Source organism: Macrotis lagotis, chromosome X (assembly GCF_037893015.1).
Source record: "Macrotis lagotis isolate mMagLag1 chromosome X, bilby.v1.9.chrom.fasta, whole genome shotgun sequence".
NCBI classification, from domain to species: domain Eukaryota; kingdom Metazoa; phylum Chordata; class Mammalia; order Peramelemorphia; family Peramelidae; genus Macrotis; species Macrotis lagotis.
This window is the reverse complement of record NC_133666.1, coordinates 541,870,726-541,886,367: the sequence shown is the minus strand read 5'-3', so window position 1 is coordinate 541,886,367 and position 15,642 is coordinate 541,870,726. Positions and strand designations below refer to the sequence as shown.

Sequence of the window (15,642 nt, the reverse complement as noted above, 5' to 3'; positions counted from 1 at the left end):
CTACTACTACTACTACGGTGGAAAATGGTGAAGATGTAGTTTCTTTCAAATATCCCTAAGCACAGGATATCAAACTATCTCTAAAAGAACAGGGACTTAAAAAAAAGTCATATCATTTTACAGTGAGATTAACTGATCTGTATTCAGCTGAGAACATATTTCAAACAGATTAGCTATATGATTCACAATGCATGATCAAATGTTAACTATGAATATGATTCATAGGCTCCAAAGCTGTCAGAGACCTAAGAGGTCATTTAATTCTACCTCTCATCATTCAGGCTCAAGGAAGGGTTAGTGACTTACCTGAAGTCATACAGGTTATAAGCAACAAAAACAAGATTTGAAACCAAGTACTGTTTCTAAATCTAATGTTCTTTTCATGATACTATACTGCCTCTCACATTCAAAGACCATGGAAAATATAAGATTAGCTAGTGAAGTACCATCCAAAGGCATGAAACACAATACTAACTTATTCTAAATAATTTTGCTTAGTTCTATTGTAAGCTCTTCACCAAAGAGTATACTGTTCTGTGTTCTAAATTAACTAACAAAGTAGAAAGGAAACAAGCATCTATTAAACATTTTCTATGTACTAGGCACTGTGTTAAATGCTAGAGGGAAATAAATCCTGAAATATTAAAATATTAGGTGAAGGCAATCAAACTAAGTCTATATTAATAAATGCTCACTGCCTGGAACATAGAAGGTACTTAACAGTACTTATTGATATTAAGCCAAATTTTATATATATATAAAATCACTGACTGTTTAGAAGACTAACAGAATCACCACCTAAGAGTTATGAAGGTCCTCAGAAATTATATGGTCTAACTTGTAGCTGAAAAAGAATTACCTCAATAACATTCCCAAAAGTAGTCAACCAGTTTTGGGCTTGAGGACCTCAAATGAAACTTTTGAGGGAAAATATTCTTCCCAATATAATTCATTCCATTCTAGGATAGCACTTACTGTTAGACTTTGAGGGCTTTTTGATTTGTTTATGTTTGTTTTTACATCAAACCTAAAGATGTCTCTCTGAAACTTAACTGAGCTCAAGAAATATAATGCATTATTACAGTAAATCAAAGCATAGAACTGCAATGTATGATTACTGGAAAGCCTTCCCTTAAATCCCAGAATCTAAAGTCATACTTAAAATTATAACTCTCAAATAGCCTTCATCTGCAAAGAGTATTTTTTTTAAGATCTCTAATTTCTAAATTGATAATACTAGAATAATCCACAGCCGTCAGTCCAGGGAACTGAACCACTTAACATTTTGGCAGGCACAGAAAGGTTCTTGATAGCTATGTACTTCCTGCTAAATTTCCACTGAATTACAGTCCTGAGATTCCATTCCCCCCCCCCCCCCGACTAGAATGAAATAGGGATAGAATGTTCCCATTTCACCCACCTCTGAAATTAATAGTTTAAAGACCTTAATAGTTAAGAAGCAGAAATAAGAAGGAAATTTTTTCTTAACTTAGATTTCATCACTGCTAATTCCCTGACTAGTATGGTTAGCAGAGGTTGTCAGAGAAGGGGCATGAGTTCACTTTCTTCTTCTCTAACAATCACTGATATCTAGCTGTAAAGAGCAGGCAGATAATCCCTTCTTCTTTACACTATTCTCTGCCAGCTCAGGGAATGCAAAGGTCCTTAAGCTGCCTGATCTTGAGAACAAAGGACAATTTATTCACCTCCCCAAACCTTCTCTAGCTTTTACCCAGTTTCCCTAGTCTTGTGCTACAAAGAGAGGGTTAAATCTTAAACTGACAGCCAAGTAATTAAATTCATACATTTAAAGAAATACTGTCATATAGAAAATGTTCTTAGTGAAAATTTGAAGGTATGAGGTTATATGGATAAGGCTAAGGTAGATAAGAATTGTTTCATTCATTCATTCATTATATCTCCCCCACCCCCACCCCGCACATATTAAGTATTTGATATCATTAATGATGGCTGGTATATAATGGTGTTCACATGGCTCTTCTAGTTAACTGCAGGTACAGCTAGCTCTACAATTACAGTAACTGTTCTCCCACAAATTTACTGGTTTATACCTAGCATGAAGTTTTCTTCAGAATAAAACAGAACAGAATACAACAGACTACAGTAATACTAATACTTCCTTTTAAATCAAAATTCCCTAATACAATACAGAACCCAATTATAATCTACTGACAATAACTTAATTGTGACTTCACAAACAACAAATAAGAGAGAACTGTATTTTTGACTAATAAACTGGTCTGAAAATTTCAGTTTAGAATTTTTATATAATACCATCTGGTTATGAGAATCTTCAGCTACCTTTAAATAGATTAAGAGTTTTACAAAGTAGTAATGGTTATACCAGTAGTTTCAAAACATGAAATAGAAATAACTTACCTACTACTACCACAGGCAAAGTCAGTGATGAGTCTTCAGGTAAAGAAGTTTCTTCAACTAATGGCATTGCTTTAACTTTTCTGCAGAAACTGTCACCAAAATATTGTACTAAGGAATTCAAAATCTGTCCTTCAGTTTCAGGACTGCTATAATTTCTTTAAAGAGTTAAAAAGAAAGAACAAAAGTTGCTCTTAATACCATCTTTATGACATCATTTACACTCTGAGACATTCTCTAATACACATTTATTCTGTCACTATGAAATTAACTAGGATAGGAGCTTGCCCTGCATTGTCATTAGTCCTAGTATCTCTCTACTCAACAACTTCTGCCACGGCAGGTCAGAACTTTCTCTACCAATGAGCAGTAAAGTAACTTTCCTGGGATCGCTCGAGTATGTGTCTGAGCCAAGATATTTTTGACTTCTGAAATTCAGTATATTTGTAATTTTAAAATAATTTAGAGATACAATTTAGAAACAAGATTGTGTTAAAAAAAAATAACTAATCCAGTCTCTGACATCAAGGAGCTTACGCAGTATACTGAAAGAACATATTCATATATATGTATATATACATACATACATACATGCACACACAAGCATAATATTTGAGGAGGAAGGTATAAAAGCTGAGGAGAGATAGAAAAAGGCTTTTTGGAGAAGGTGGTGCTTGAGTAGAATTTTGAAGGAAATTTGGAATTTTTAAGAGATAAGAGATAACAACCTATGCAAAGACACAGGTCAGGTATGCAAAATGGAATGTCATGAGTGAGAATGACAAAATTAGTTTGGCTTGATGGTAGAGTATGTGGCAATGATGAGTCTGGAAAGACAGACTGGAGCCTCTGCTTGTGAAAGGTTACATAGTCAGGCCTTGGCTTTAGGCGTATCAACTAAGCAGTCAAGGAGGATGAACTGGAGAAATGAGGAAGAAGCAAAAGTAAAAGACTACCAGGCAATAAGTGAACTAAAGTGGTGGAAGTGAGAGTAAAGAGATTGGGACAAAGATGACATATGTTGCAGAAGTAGAATCAACATCTGCCAAATGATCCCTTATGTGAGATAAAGGAAAGATAAGTCATCAGTGGCACTAAGGTTCTGAAGATGAGGAATGGACATACGATGGTGCCCTCAACAGAAATGGGGAAGTTTGTGATTCTGAGTGAGATGAGCAGAACCCAAAGAACATTGTACACCCTACCAGCAACATGGGGGTGATAATCAACCTTAGTGGACTTGTTCATTTCATAAGTGCAACAATCAGGGACAATTTGGGGGGATCTGAGATGGAGAATACCATCTGTATCCAGAGAAAGAACTGTGGAGTTTGAACAAAGACCAAGACTATATTACCTTTAATTTTAAAAACAGTGTTATCTTATTCTGTAATCTTGCTATCTCTAATTTTTTTTTCTTAAGGATATGATTTCTCTCTCAACACATTCAATTTAGTCTATGTATAGTATGGAAACAATGTAAAGACAGACTGCCTTCTGTGGGGGGAGAGGGGAGGGAAGCAAGATTTGGAGAAAAACTGCAAAACTCAAAAATAAATAAATAATTAAAAAAAGAAATAGAGAAGTTCAGAAGAGTGGTGTTTTAGGAAGGAAAAAATTAAGTAAGTTAAATTTCAAAACAATTATGTAACCCTTCAGGGCTGTCCTAGCCCTCCTCTCCTTGTAGTCTCTTTCCAGTATATATTATTTACTACTATGGTTAACCTCTCTCTCCTCCAGTTACCTACTGGACATTTTGAAGTAAAGGTCTCTCTCTTGTCTAGCTTATATATCCAAAGTTGAGCCCACAGAATCTATTTTCCAAAAATCTGACTCTCTTTCAATGTTCTCTTTTTCTACTGATTATATCATTGTATATTGCCTGTTACCAAAGCTCAAAACCTCTAGTCATTTTTGACTTTTCTTCTCCCTATTCCTCATCTCCCTGTTCATTAAAGTCCTGCTAACCTCTCTTCAAAACATCTCTTGAATTCCATTCCTACTCCCTTCTTGTTATTTGAACTATCCATTCTTTATATACATGCTATGATTTTCCTAGAGAATAGGTATGACCATGTCACTCTACTGTAAAAAAAAAAAAAGCCTTGCTACTACCTTTATTGGATATAATACAATTGCTTTAGCCTGACACATTTCAGGCCCTACTCATCCATATTTCCGCCACACTGCTGCTCTTCTTTGCTCACTTTGATTGATGGTTCCCCAATTTACCTACTTCCTCCTCAGCTCTGACATACAGAAATCCTTCTTCCTTCAAGCTTACTTTCAGTTTCTGGCTCCTCCATGAAGTTTCCTCCAATTTTCTCCAAATGAAATGACCTATCCTCCCTCAATTTTTCTTGCAGCACTGACTAGATCTGTCTATTAGAGTAAAAGTTTCTTGAGGAGGTAGGGATGATGTGTTGCTTTTCCATCCTTTTATACCCCGCATTTGGCAGAGTTCTTACATAATTAATAATGACTTCTTGAGTTAAGTGACTTACCTACAACTAAGCTGCAGTCAAAACTAGAAATCCCTCACTATAAGACTAGTGCTCCTTGAATTCTAACAATTTTTCGCATCTTAGGTTACAACTTGAGATTTCATCATTGTAAAGACATCAGTGTGAAAATTACCTCTACCAATGTAGAACTTCAGCACATCTGTAAGTTAAAATCTTAGAGCAGCGGTGGTGCTCAAAGTGTGGTGAGAGAATCCCTGGTAGTTCTTAAAGAACCTTTCAGAGCATCTGCAAGTTCAAAAGTATTTTCCTTATAATACAAAGTTATTTTAATTTCTTATATTAATTACTGATATATATTATATATATATATAAATAAAAAGCTTAGTCATTTTTAAAAATATAAATGGGAGAGCAAACAGTTTGAAAATTGATGTATAGAGTTGTCTTAGAGCACTGAAAGGTTAAAAATGTTTTTTGTCCGCAGTCAAACAACCAGTATGTTTGTTCCAAAGCCAGAACTTAAAGCTAGATCATCCTGACTCAAAGATCAACCTGAATCAAGTCATTTAATTTTAACAACACTCCTAAATTTTTCTTATTAATAATTAGTTGAATGTGCAACTATAGCAAGTGGCACAGAATAGTTTCATGTACAGCTAACATTTTTGGGAAATAGTTTTATACTGTAATACTTTACTATTCATTTGTGCAGAAGAAATAAATGTAAATGCCTCAATATTTCAAAATCTTGCTTCGATGCATTATTATTATCATTATTATTGCCATCAGTATCTCTACTCCATGATTTTCAAAATCCCTCGCAAAAAGCAATGCATTTAGGGACAGAGAAGGGAACAAGCATTTAATAAAGTGCCCACTATGTGTCAGGCACTATGTGCTAAACTTTCCAAATATCTCATGTGATTTTTTTCAATACTGGAAAGTGGGTGCTATTATGACCTCTGTCTACAGCTGAAGAAACTGAGGCAAAAGTTAAGTGTCTTACATTCAGGGTCAAATAGCCAGTAAGTATCTGAGGCCACATTTTAACTAAGATCTTGGCTCCAAGTCCCGTGCTCTAACCATTGTGCAATCTAGCTGCCTATGCATTTTATAAAAGCAACATTAAAGCATTTATTAATATACTTTATGCAGGCTGATCAATTTATTTTTTAAATGGTTCTCATTAACTTGTATAATCTATAACAAATTGCTTGCTGCTCAATAAGAGGAGAGGGAAGAAAATTTGGAACTCAAAATTTTTAAAAATAAGTTTTTACATTTAATTAGGGAAAAAAACAAAATACTAAACAATTTTTAAAAAATTTTAAACAGTCCTATTTTCTAAAATGTATTAATAGAAAATGAATAGAGTGAACATAAATGAATATTTAACAACTTTTAGGGAGTTAATTCTCATTGGAGGTCAACAATAGTTAGACTCTTAGAACATTCTTAACACTGGGAAAATCTAAAGATGCTGACCATTAAATATTTTCATCTTTTAAGTGAATAGCAGAACCCCAACATCACCAAGATTCAAATATACTATATCTCTCACCATGGTAAATGATAAAAGAGTTAAATGTAGCTATTTTCTAATTGAAGCTACTCTCAGCTTTAAGGCTCAAAGAGGATATATATGAGTAGAGTTAGATAATATGAGCAATTTCTTTTTCATGACAATTATGTATCTGCAAATATAAAGATTGAGAACATAACTTGTGCTTTCAAGTCAAAGGTTATAATTTGCTTTATCATGCTAGCCATCTAAAAAAGTTCCAAGCATATACTAATTTTCTACAAAAGTGATTCTCCCTCATGCTTGGTCAGTGTAAATAAAAGTTCTTCAAAATATTTTCCTTTCATTCAAAGTTGAACATATTGAAATACGACGAACAGTTTAAAGTTTTTAGCTTTCCATTTTTGATACAATATTTTGTCTTATCACAAATTATACTTAGTTATATAAGAACATCATGCAGGACATATCTGTTTTGAATTTCAATTAGAAGCTAGTATTTGTTATTGTTGAAACATTGGAATAATATTAAATACGTGAAATGCTTGATTCAGAGATCTAATACGTAGAATGCTTGATTCAAAGATCTAAAAAATCAAATTTTGAAGACAAGAAAATAACAACAAAATAAACCAAAAATTAAAAAATGGTGCTTAAGTAGTACTGATTGCCCTTTATAAATCAATAAATGAGTTAATTTTTCAACATACTAATGTTCCCAAATATCCCATTACTTTTTTTTATTTTTATTTTTTTAGATTTTTCAAGGCAATGGGGTTAAGTGGCTTGCCCAAGGCCACATGGCTAGGTAATTATTAAGTGTCTGAGGTGGGATTTGAACCCAGGCACTCCTGACTCCAAGACCTGTGCTCTATCCACTGCACCACCTATCCCATTACTTTTAACAGGAACAAACAGTACACTAGATATAGATTGATAAAAGCTTTAGAAGGAAAACTATAAATACAATGACAACAATGTAAATAAAAACAAAGCACAGTAAGAAGGAATCTAAAGCTGATTATAGTCTATATTGACCAAGTCTATCCCTGCTTTCAATTCTTTCACTTTAGTGGCTGGAGATTGGGTGTAGGATATATATTCCAGTCTGATCCACTGACTTGTTGGTTGATTTTGCTGTACAGACTTTTCCTCCCTTTTCTCTTTATTTTTTTAAAAAAAGAATAGCTCTTTGAGTGAAAAAGGAGAGGTACATATTTGTAAATGAATATAATGTAAAAGTAAAAAAGCACCAAAAACCATTAATTTTTAAAACTAGACAATTACTTTCTAATTCTCTATTTAGGATAAATAGCTATATTTGATTTAACCATATAAATCAATTCTTCTCCAGTCAATTTTAGGTATTTACTAAATTTATAATGATATATCATATCCTAAGAATATTGATAGAAAAAAACAAAACTGTTAAAGGTCAACTTTGATTTGCAGCTAATATACCAGCTTTTGAAAATGTATTGTTATTTTGTTACCTATATTATAACCTTTAGTGAAGCAATCCTTAATTTTCAGCAGACATATAATTACCATATAAAAAAGGACCATTTTGGTAAAATGAAAACTCATAATTCCCCATTTTAAAAGACAAGTTTTCCCCCCTTTAAAGCATTAAGTATTCCCCTCCAAAATGCCATGCATTCGAACAAAATTTTTAAAAAACCCTTTAATTCTTAAAAAAGCCTCTGACAATTTTTACCCAAGTTTCTAAACTTGAACTGATTTGACCAAAAAAAAGCGCAATGCTTTTTTCCCCCAAACTACAGGGACAAAAGGGTTTAGTTTATGTTCATTCCCCTTTCCTCTCCCATTGGTCTATTGGCAAAAAATGGTTTTTTTTGGGGGGGGGGGGAATACATGTTCTTTTCCCCCTTTTTTCTAAAAACTGCAGTAAAAGGTCAAGTTATTTTCTAACACTCTAATTCACAAATATTTCCAATTGCTTAGAGAAGAACATTTATCATGGAAAATAGTCTTGAATGGGTGTAAATTTCATATGCAAAGATGTTAAAATGAGTGTGAAAAGCAACTTTTGTCTGAAAGCTGTCTGGGTGTTCAGAATGTTTCAAAGTTAAGTTTCAAAGTTTTTGATATGGCTTATAAGAGAAGTTGCTTTCTAGGCCTCCAGGGCACAGACTATAGCCTAAAGATAAGACTTGTTTGGTTTATGAAATAAAACATTACTTTTATTTGACACAAAAGTCAGTGGTGGGACAGTAAAAATCTGCTCCACTCAAAGGATCTGGGTTAGTTTCTTTAAAACCAAAGTTGCTGGTGTGATGAGGAGAGCACTGGGTTTATCAGAGGAAGTGAGTTTGAATCCCTACTCTGCCTAAGAGAATTTACTCCCTTTCTAATGCCTTTGTGACTTTGGCCAAGTCATTTAACATCTCTAGGTTTCAGTTTCTTCCTCTGGAAAATGAGGCAGATGGGCAAGAGTCTCTAAGGTCTATGATGCAATGGCCTAAGTCCCCAAACAATGGGAATAAGACTTTTACTAACTCCCTCACAGGTTGTGGGTATGGAAAAAGTCAAAAATAAGGCTGGAAATATAAAGGATTATTGGAAAATATAAAGGATTACACAATTCACTGGAAGATAAGATTCTTAGTTAAACTCTGGTTTTACAAAGTTAAAAATGATTGCACTTCTAAAGTAGCCCTTCCTTTGTTTGAAGAGCAAAATTTTCCTTCCTTTCTAAGTTAAAGGGGTAAAATCTCCCTTTCTTTCTAGGTTAGAGGGGTAAAAATCTCCCTTTCTTTCTAGGTTAGAGGGGGTAAAATCTCCCTTTCTTTCTAGGTGAGAGGGGTAAGTCTCCCCTTCTCCCTAGGTGGGAGGGCTAAGTCTCCCCTTCTCCCTGGGTGAGAGGGGTACAGTCTCCCCTTCTCCCTAGGTGAGAGGGCTAAGTCTCCCCTTCTCCCTGGGTGAGAGGGCTAAGTCTCCCCTTCTCCCTAGGTGAGAGGGGTAAGTCTCCCCTTCTCCCTAGGTGGGAGGGCTAAGTCTCCCCTTCTCCCTAGGTGAGAGGGGTAAGTCTCCCCTTCTCCCTAGGTGAGAGGGGTAAGTCTCCCCTTCTCCCTAGGTGGGAGGGCTAAGTCTCCCCTTCTCCCTAGGTGAGAGGGGTACAGTCTCCCCTTCTCCCTAGGTGAGAGGGCTAAGTCTCCCCTTCTCCCTAGGTGAGAGGGCTAAGTCTCCCCTTCTCCCTAGGTGAGAGGGGTACAGTCTCCCCTTCTCCCTAGGTGAGAGGGGTACAGTCTCCCCTTCTCCCTGGGTGAGAGGGCTAAGTCTCCCCTTCTCCCTAGGTGAGAGAGGTACAGTCTCCCCTTCTCCCTAGGTGAGAGGGGTAAGTCTCCCCTTCTCCCTAGGTGAGAGGGCTAAGTCTCCCCTTCTCCCTAGGTGAGAGGGGTACAGTCTCCCCTTCTCCCTAGGTGAGAGGGGTACAGTCTCCCCTTCTCCCTGGGTGAGAGGGCTAAGTCTCCCCTTCTCCCTAGGTGAGAGGGGTACAGTCTCCCCTTCTCCCTAGGTGAGAGGGGTAAGTCTCCCCTTCTCCCTAGGTGAGAGGGGTAAGTCTCCCCTTCTCCCTAGGTGAGAGGGCTAAGTCTCCCCTTCTCCCTGGGTGAGAGGGCTAAGTCTCCCCTTCTCCCTAGGTGCCTCGGGGGGTCTTTCCTTTTGTCCTCACAGGTCACGCGGCGGTTCTGAAGGGCCGAAACTGGCAGCTGTGGGAGGTGGGGCAGTGCCCGGAGGGCTGGGGATCGGAATCGGAAACTGGCTCCTGGAGAATTCACATCTTCTACAACAATGAAACCTACAAACTCTGAAACTTCCTTCCAAATAACGCGTCCGAGGCTGCAGGCTGCGGGGAGCCCGGCCGAGCCCCTTCCCCGGGCGGCGCGGTGGTGTCCCACACGGGCCGTCCGTCCGTCATTCCGGGGCACAGGGGCCGGGAGAGACCCGGCGCCCCCGCCCCCCGCCCCGGCCTTCCAAACTTTCTGCAGAAACTCCCGGGCGGGCGCCCCCCGCGCGGCCTGCGGCCCCCGGCCCGGCCCCACGCGGAGGCGGCGCCCGCATCCTCGGCCGCCCCGCTCACCTGAAGTGGCCGGCCAGGGCGCAGCGGCAGCACCACACCGGCATGGGCCCGCAGCCCCGGCGCCGCTCCTCGGCGCTCGTGCCGCCGGGGGACCCCGGGGCCGGCGCTTCCGCTCCCGCCGCCGCCGCCGAGGCGCAGGGCGAGGGGACGGCGCGGGCGGGCGGGGCCTGGTGCAGCCCGAGGCGCCGCCGGGCTCCTCCTCGCAGGTGCGGCGGAGGCTGCTCGGGCCGGGATTGGCGGAGGCTGCTCGGGCGGGGATTGGCGGAGACTGCTCGGGCCGGGATTGGCGGAGGCTGCTCGGGCCGGGATTGGCGGAGGAGAGGCCGGCCGCGGGGGGCGGGGGCGGGGCGGAGGCCGGGGAGCCGCGGGAGGGCGGGCGGCGACTTCCGCCTCCCACCCCCCCCCGGGGCCTGGTGCCCGCGCGTGGGCTAGCGCGTGGGCTAGCGGCGCGGACCGGGGTGGGGGCGCTGGGGCCGGGCGCGGGAAGGCCCGCGGGGACCCTCGCCCGCCCGTAGCCAACCTCCCTGTGGGCACCCGCCGGCGGCCTTGAGCGTGAGCGGGGCTGCCGAGAGAAGTCCCCACGCCGGCGTGCCCGCCTGAACTCTGACCCCGAGGAGCCACACAAGCGCCTCAGCGATGCTAACCTCACCTGGGCACCCGAAACCCCTCTCCCCCAGCAGGCCTTCAATCTTTTATATCTAAAAATACGGCAAGTGTGGTCTGAGGGAAAGAACGGAGGAGTGGGGCGGGAGTTTTCACCCGACCCTGGATGTGGTTAACTTGTGCCCACCTCAGGGGTCCCCCGGTGGAATGTGGTTTGGGGGACGGTGAAGCCATAATTTGCAAGTGAATTGGGTTTCCCTTTGGGCAGATTCACCGGCCTCCAGAATCTCCCGGGTCCAGTGGCCAGGTAGAAGTCAGGCCTCTGGAGATGGCCCTGCATCTGGGCCCCCTTTTTTTTTTTTTTGAAAATAAAGTCTTTCCCAGATTTCAGTTAACTGAAGTAGTACCAGTTCAGGCCAAAAAAAAAAAAAAGCCTCTTTCATCTAGTCAAAAAAAAAATCCAATTCGGGAGGGGAAGACTCTCAGGGTTTCTGGCTAAAAGAGAAACAATTTGCTACCATTCACTGAGAACCAATGAGGACTCGGACCATGACCAAATTGAGCTTATTATTGACCAATCAGAGAGCCAAGGAGATTCTCTCCTTAAGACAAATCTAGCCTAGTAAACTCCAAGGTATCCCAAGAGGTTCCGGGTTAAAAAGACAATCACAGGGAGTTAATAAATTTACAACGCAACATGATTTTGCCCAGTTGTTTTCACTTTTAGACTTTTTTTTTAAGTTTTTGCAAGGCAAATGGGGTTAAGTGGCTTGCCCAAGGCCACACAGGTAATTATTAAGTGTCTGAGACTGGATTTGAACCCAGGTACTCCTGACTCCAGGGCCGGTGCTTTATCCACTGCGCCACCTAGCCGCCCCTAGACTTCTTTTTGTGTGAAGTCTTGACAACTTGTAATGTTTGTTTTCCATTTGCTCCAGAAACATGTTTAAGACTCCAATTTTGGTTCCCTTTAAGAATTTAAACTCAGGAACTTTAAGACCAATTCCAAAAATTGCATATTTTAAAAATGTAGAGCTGTAGGAAAACTTTATTTGGAAGCATTTTGTATAACCTTTTGTAGTTTGTGCAAGGAAAGAACCTTGAATGTGCAGATTTTGAGCCAGAAATCCTGGCTTCATGCTACTTGCTGTGTGACTTCTGGGCAAATAACTTCTCTGGGTTGAACTTTCATTTGTACAATGTGGGAATCAGATTAAATAATTTAAATTCTTAATTGATACCCTCTTTTTCCCCCAAGACCAGTGAGGATCATATCACAAACTTTTGAAACTACTCAGATGTGAATTAAAATCTTTGCTTGACTATCCAGTAGAAAGGAATTCAAATTCCCAAAACTGCTGAGGTTGGGAAGGGACTCCCCTTTGTTAAATATTTACCCCAATAGAGCCCTAATTTCTCCAATTGGAAATTAATTCAACTTCTTCCTGCTCAATAACCCAGATACCCTGGGGAAGAACAGAAAATTAAATTATGAGAGTCAGCATGGGGTAGACAAGGGACAGACCTGGAGGCGGGAAGAACTTGAGTTCAAGATCTATTTGACAAATCATTTAATCTCTCAGGCAAGTCTTTAAAACAAAATGTTACAGAAAAATAATAACCACTGGATTTCTGGAGAGTTTTTATCCAAAGAATTCTCTACACAAATGGAATCACAGGATCAGAAGGAAAAAAAATGACTCAATGATTGTCCAAGTCAACTAAGTGGTCTGTGGAGCCACAACAAGAAGTTAAAATGATTCCTAATGTAGTAGATAATATGGGACTTTGAGGCTGGTAGACCTGCATTCAAGTTTGGATGTAGACACTAGGTCAGAAATCCTGGGAAAATCTTTTAACCTCTGTCCATCCTCATCTTTAAAATAGTGAAAATAATATTTGTATCATTTACCTCCCAGGGTGGTTGTGATAATCCATTGAGATAATAATGTAAAGAAATGCCTTTGCAAACGAAACTCTCTCTTGTCAGTTATTATTTCAGTACAAAAATCATATGACCCTCTGAACACACAATGAGCATTCTCAGAAGAAGCAAAATGTTGCTTTTAATATCCATGTTACCTATGTATAATTGGGAGTGCCCATTTTTTGTTTGGATACACTTAGTTTCACATGATTCACTCTTACTCTCTGTCCTTATGGAATGCAACAATGAATGCAGTTAAAAACTGGATTTATCAAGGGATGCAGTGGTGAAAAGGACCAGTCTTACTTGTTCATCCAGATTGTGTGTACATGTATGCATGTACATGGAACAGGCTCCCAAAAAGTAGAGTAAATTGAGTTGGCAAGAACTGTGATGTCTGTCTTGGAGGAGTTAGTTTGTGTCATCAACAGGGACAATTGACATACTCAGCCCAACTCTGAGGCAAAACCAAACATATGGTATAATTACTGCATTAAATTTTTTACAAGTGCATTTGTTTATTATGGTTCCTTTTGTAAACATAATAAATATAATTGGATTTAATTGTTCATCAAATACAGATTTTAGAGAAACAAACAGAAAAAAAAAGTACAAATAGATTATTTCCCAACTTCAATTAGCTTAATTTAGGCACCCTCATCTATTTCCTTAGAGTTATAATTATAAAGTTGAATTTCAAACAAATCAAATCAATAAAATTATTGTACAGATTATTATACTTTTTTCTTTCACTTAGTAGAATTCTAACCATTTGACCCTTCTTATCCAGTTGAGGTAATCAAAGTAAATGCATGTCCCCAAGCAATGTTTATGGAGAAACAATATGATAAAATGAAATAGGTTTTGAATGTCTAGTCAGGAATAAACCAGCCTTTGACCTTTATTTAGTTATTTGACTAAAGGAAAGTCTTTTAACTTCTCTGACTCATTTTTTTTTAAATGGGTAAAATGAAGACAATAGTCCCTATACTATCCTCTTTTACAGATCATTGTGAGGAGATAAGCCCTTTAAGATTTACAAACTTTAAGAACTATATAAATATCAGCTGCTGATATTATTAATTTCTATGTTGATAAAAAAGGATCATGTGTAATTTTTATAAACAAATTTTATCTAACTTATTGATCAGTATGGTATCCAAATATATAAAATAGAAAAATTAAACTTGTAAGACTGAGGTTCTTAATCTAAATTCCATGAACTTTTAAAACAGATTGTTATCTGTATTTTAATATAATTGGTTTCTTTCATAATTCTTTTATATTATAAAGATATTCCACATTTTGTTTGAAAAACATTATTCTGATAAGGAATAGACTTTACCAGTTGCCATAATAGTCCATGACATAAAAGGTTAAGAACCAGCATCCAAGGCAGAGGGAAATTATAAAAGTACATATAACTGTAAATTGGTTTTAATTATGGTTTACCTCATATTTAAAAAATACATACTTTTATTTCTTACCTGGCTGCACTACTTTAGGACTTCCCTCTTCTCTACCATGTTCCAGGAAGCTTATTGGGAAAACCTCCTCATTCTTCCAGATCTCATCAGCCTTGGTACTGTATTTTATCACTACTTTCTGCCTCTCTGATGGGAGGTTGGAACTATGAACTCCAGACCTGAACTGAGTTTCCTCCCTTGGCTATGCTCCTTTGGGACTTCTCTCATTGACCTGGATCTAATGCCTTCCCCAACAAACCTTTCTCTCCTCCCCACTTTTCAGCTTTTTTGTGTATCTTGTCTTTTGTTAGATGTAAATTCCTTGAGGGCAACAACTTTTTTTTTCACATTTGTATTCCCAGGGCTTAGTACAGTATTTAGCATATGATAGCCACTTAACAAATGTTTACTGATTGATAATTAAGATATATCTATATATCTTTATATAGATATAGATATAGTTTGTGTGTGTGTGTGTGTGTGTGTGTGTGTGTGTGTGTGTGTGTGTACACAGACATAAATGCATCCATAGTTAGATCTGTAGATAGTGGCGAAAGAAGTTTCAGGCCAGTAGAAGTGTCAGAAGCCAGATTGCCTGGGGTTGAAAAGTAAAAGGTTAAGGATATGGAAACAACTGGTTTAGATGACTCTTATGAGTCTGTGAATATCAGAATCTTTATTTAAACATATGTATGTACAATAGCTTGAAGGGAATGGCTGGATCAAGTGAAAGCTTTTTTTTTTTAAGGGATAAATGAAACCTGGGCAGAAGGCAGTAGAAGGCAGAAAAGGAACCAAAGAATAAGGAGAGTTAAAAGCTGAATAAATGGGGGGGGGGGGGATTAAAATTACTATGTTTTAAGTGCATTTCTCTTAGAAGAGGAAGTAGTCAGTGGGCAAACACACAGAAGAGCCATGAGGATATGGTGTCATGGGTACAAAGGGGTTGGCAATAAAAAAGAGAAGAATCACCTCTTTTTCAGAGATAGGAGTAGAGAGAATGAGGGATGATCTAGAGGAATTTTGAGATATGAAATGAGAAGAGGGAACACATGGTGTATGGTCTCTTTTTTTCAATATAGTAGGAGTCAAGCTATCTTGACTGAGGGGAAAAGTGTGAGGATCTTGGGGAGAGGATAAAAGATTTGGAGAAACTTCCA

General features: G+C 38.9%; 1 protein-coding gene across 4 annotated transcripts in view; it reads right to left on the bottom strand.

Annotated features, from left to right (window-relative positions):
• The window catches only part of OSGIN2 (oxidative stress induced growth inhibitor family member 2), a 34,446-nt gene extending 19,739 nt beyond the window's left edge, over positions 1-14,707 (bottom strand). The window contains exons 1-3 of one of the 4 annotated variants that reach the window (XM_074199913.1): positions 10,487-10,590; positions 5,035-5,147; positions 2,401-2,555 (exon numbers count right to left, since the gene is read on the bottom strand). In XM_074199913.1, coding sequence (XP_074056014.1) covers positions 2,401-2,467 — 67 coding nt within the window. In that variant the 5' untranslated portion in view covers positions 2,468-2,555; positions 5,035-5,147; positions 10,487-10,590. Of the gene's footprint in view, positions 1-2,400; positions 5,148-10,486; positions 10,626-14,503 lie in introns of those variants that run through there. The other 3 variants (XM_074199914.1, XM_074199909.1, XM_074199910.1) reach the window with 3 other exon arrangements.
• Between the last annotated feature and the right edge of the window lie 935 nt (positions 14,708-15,642).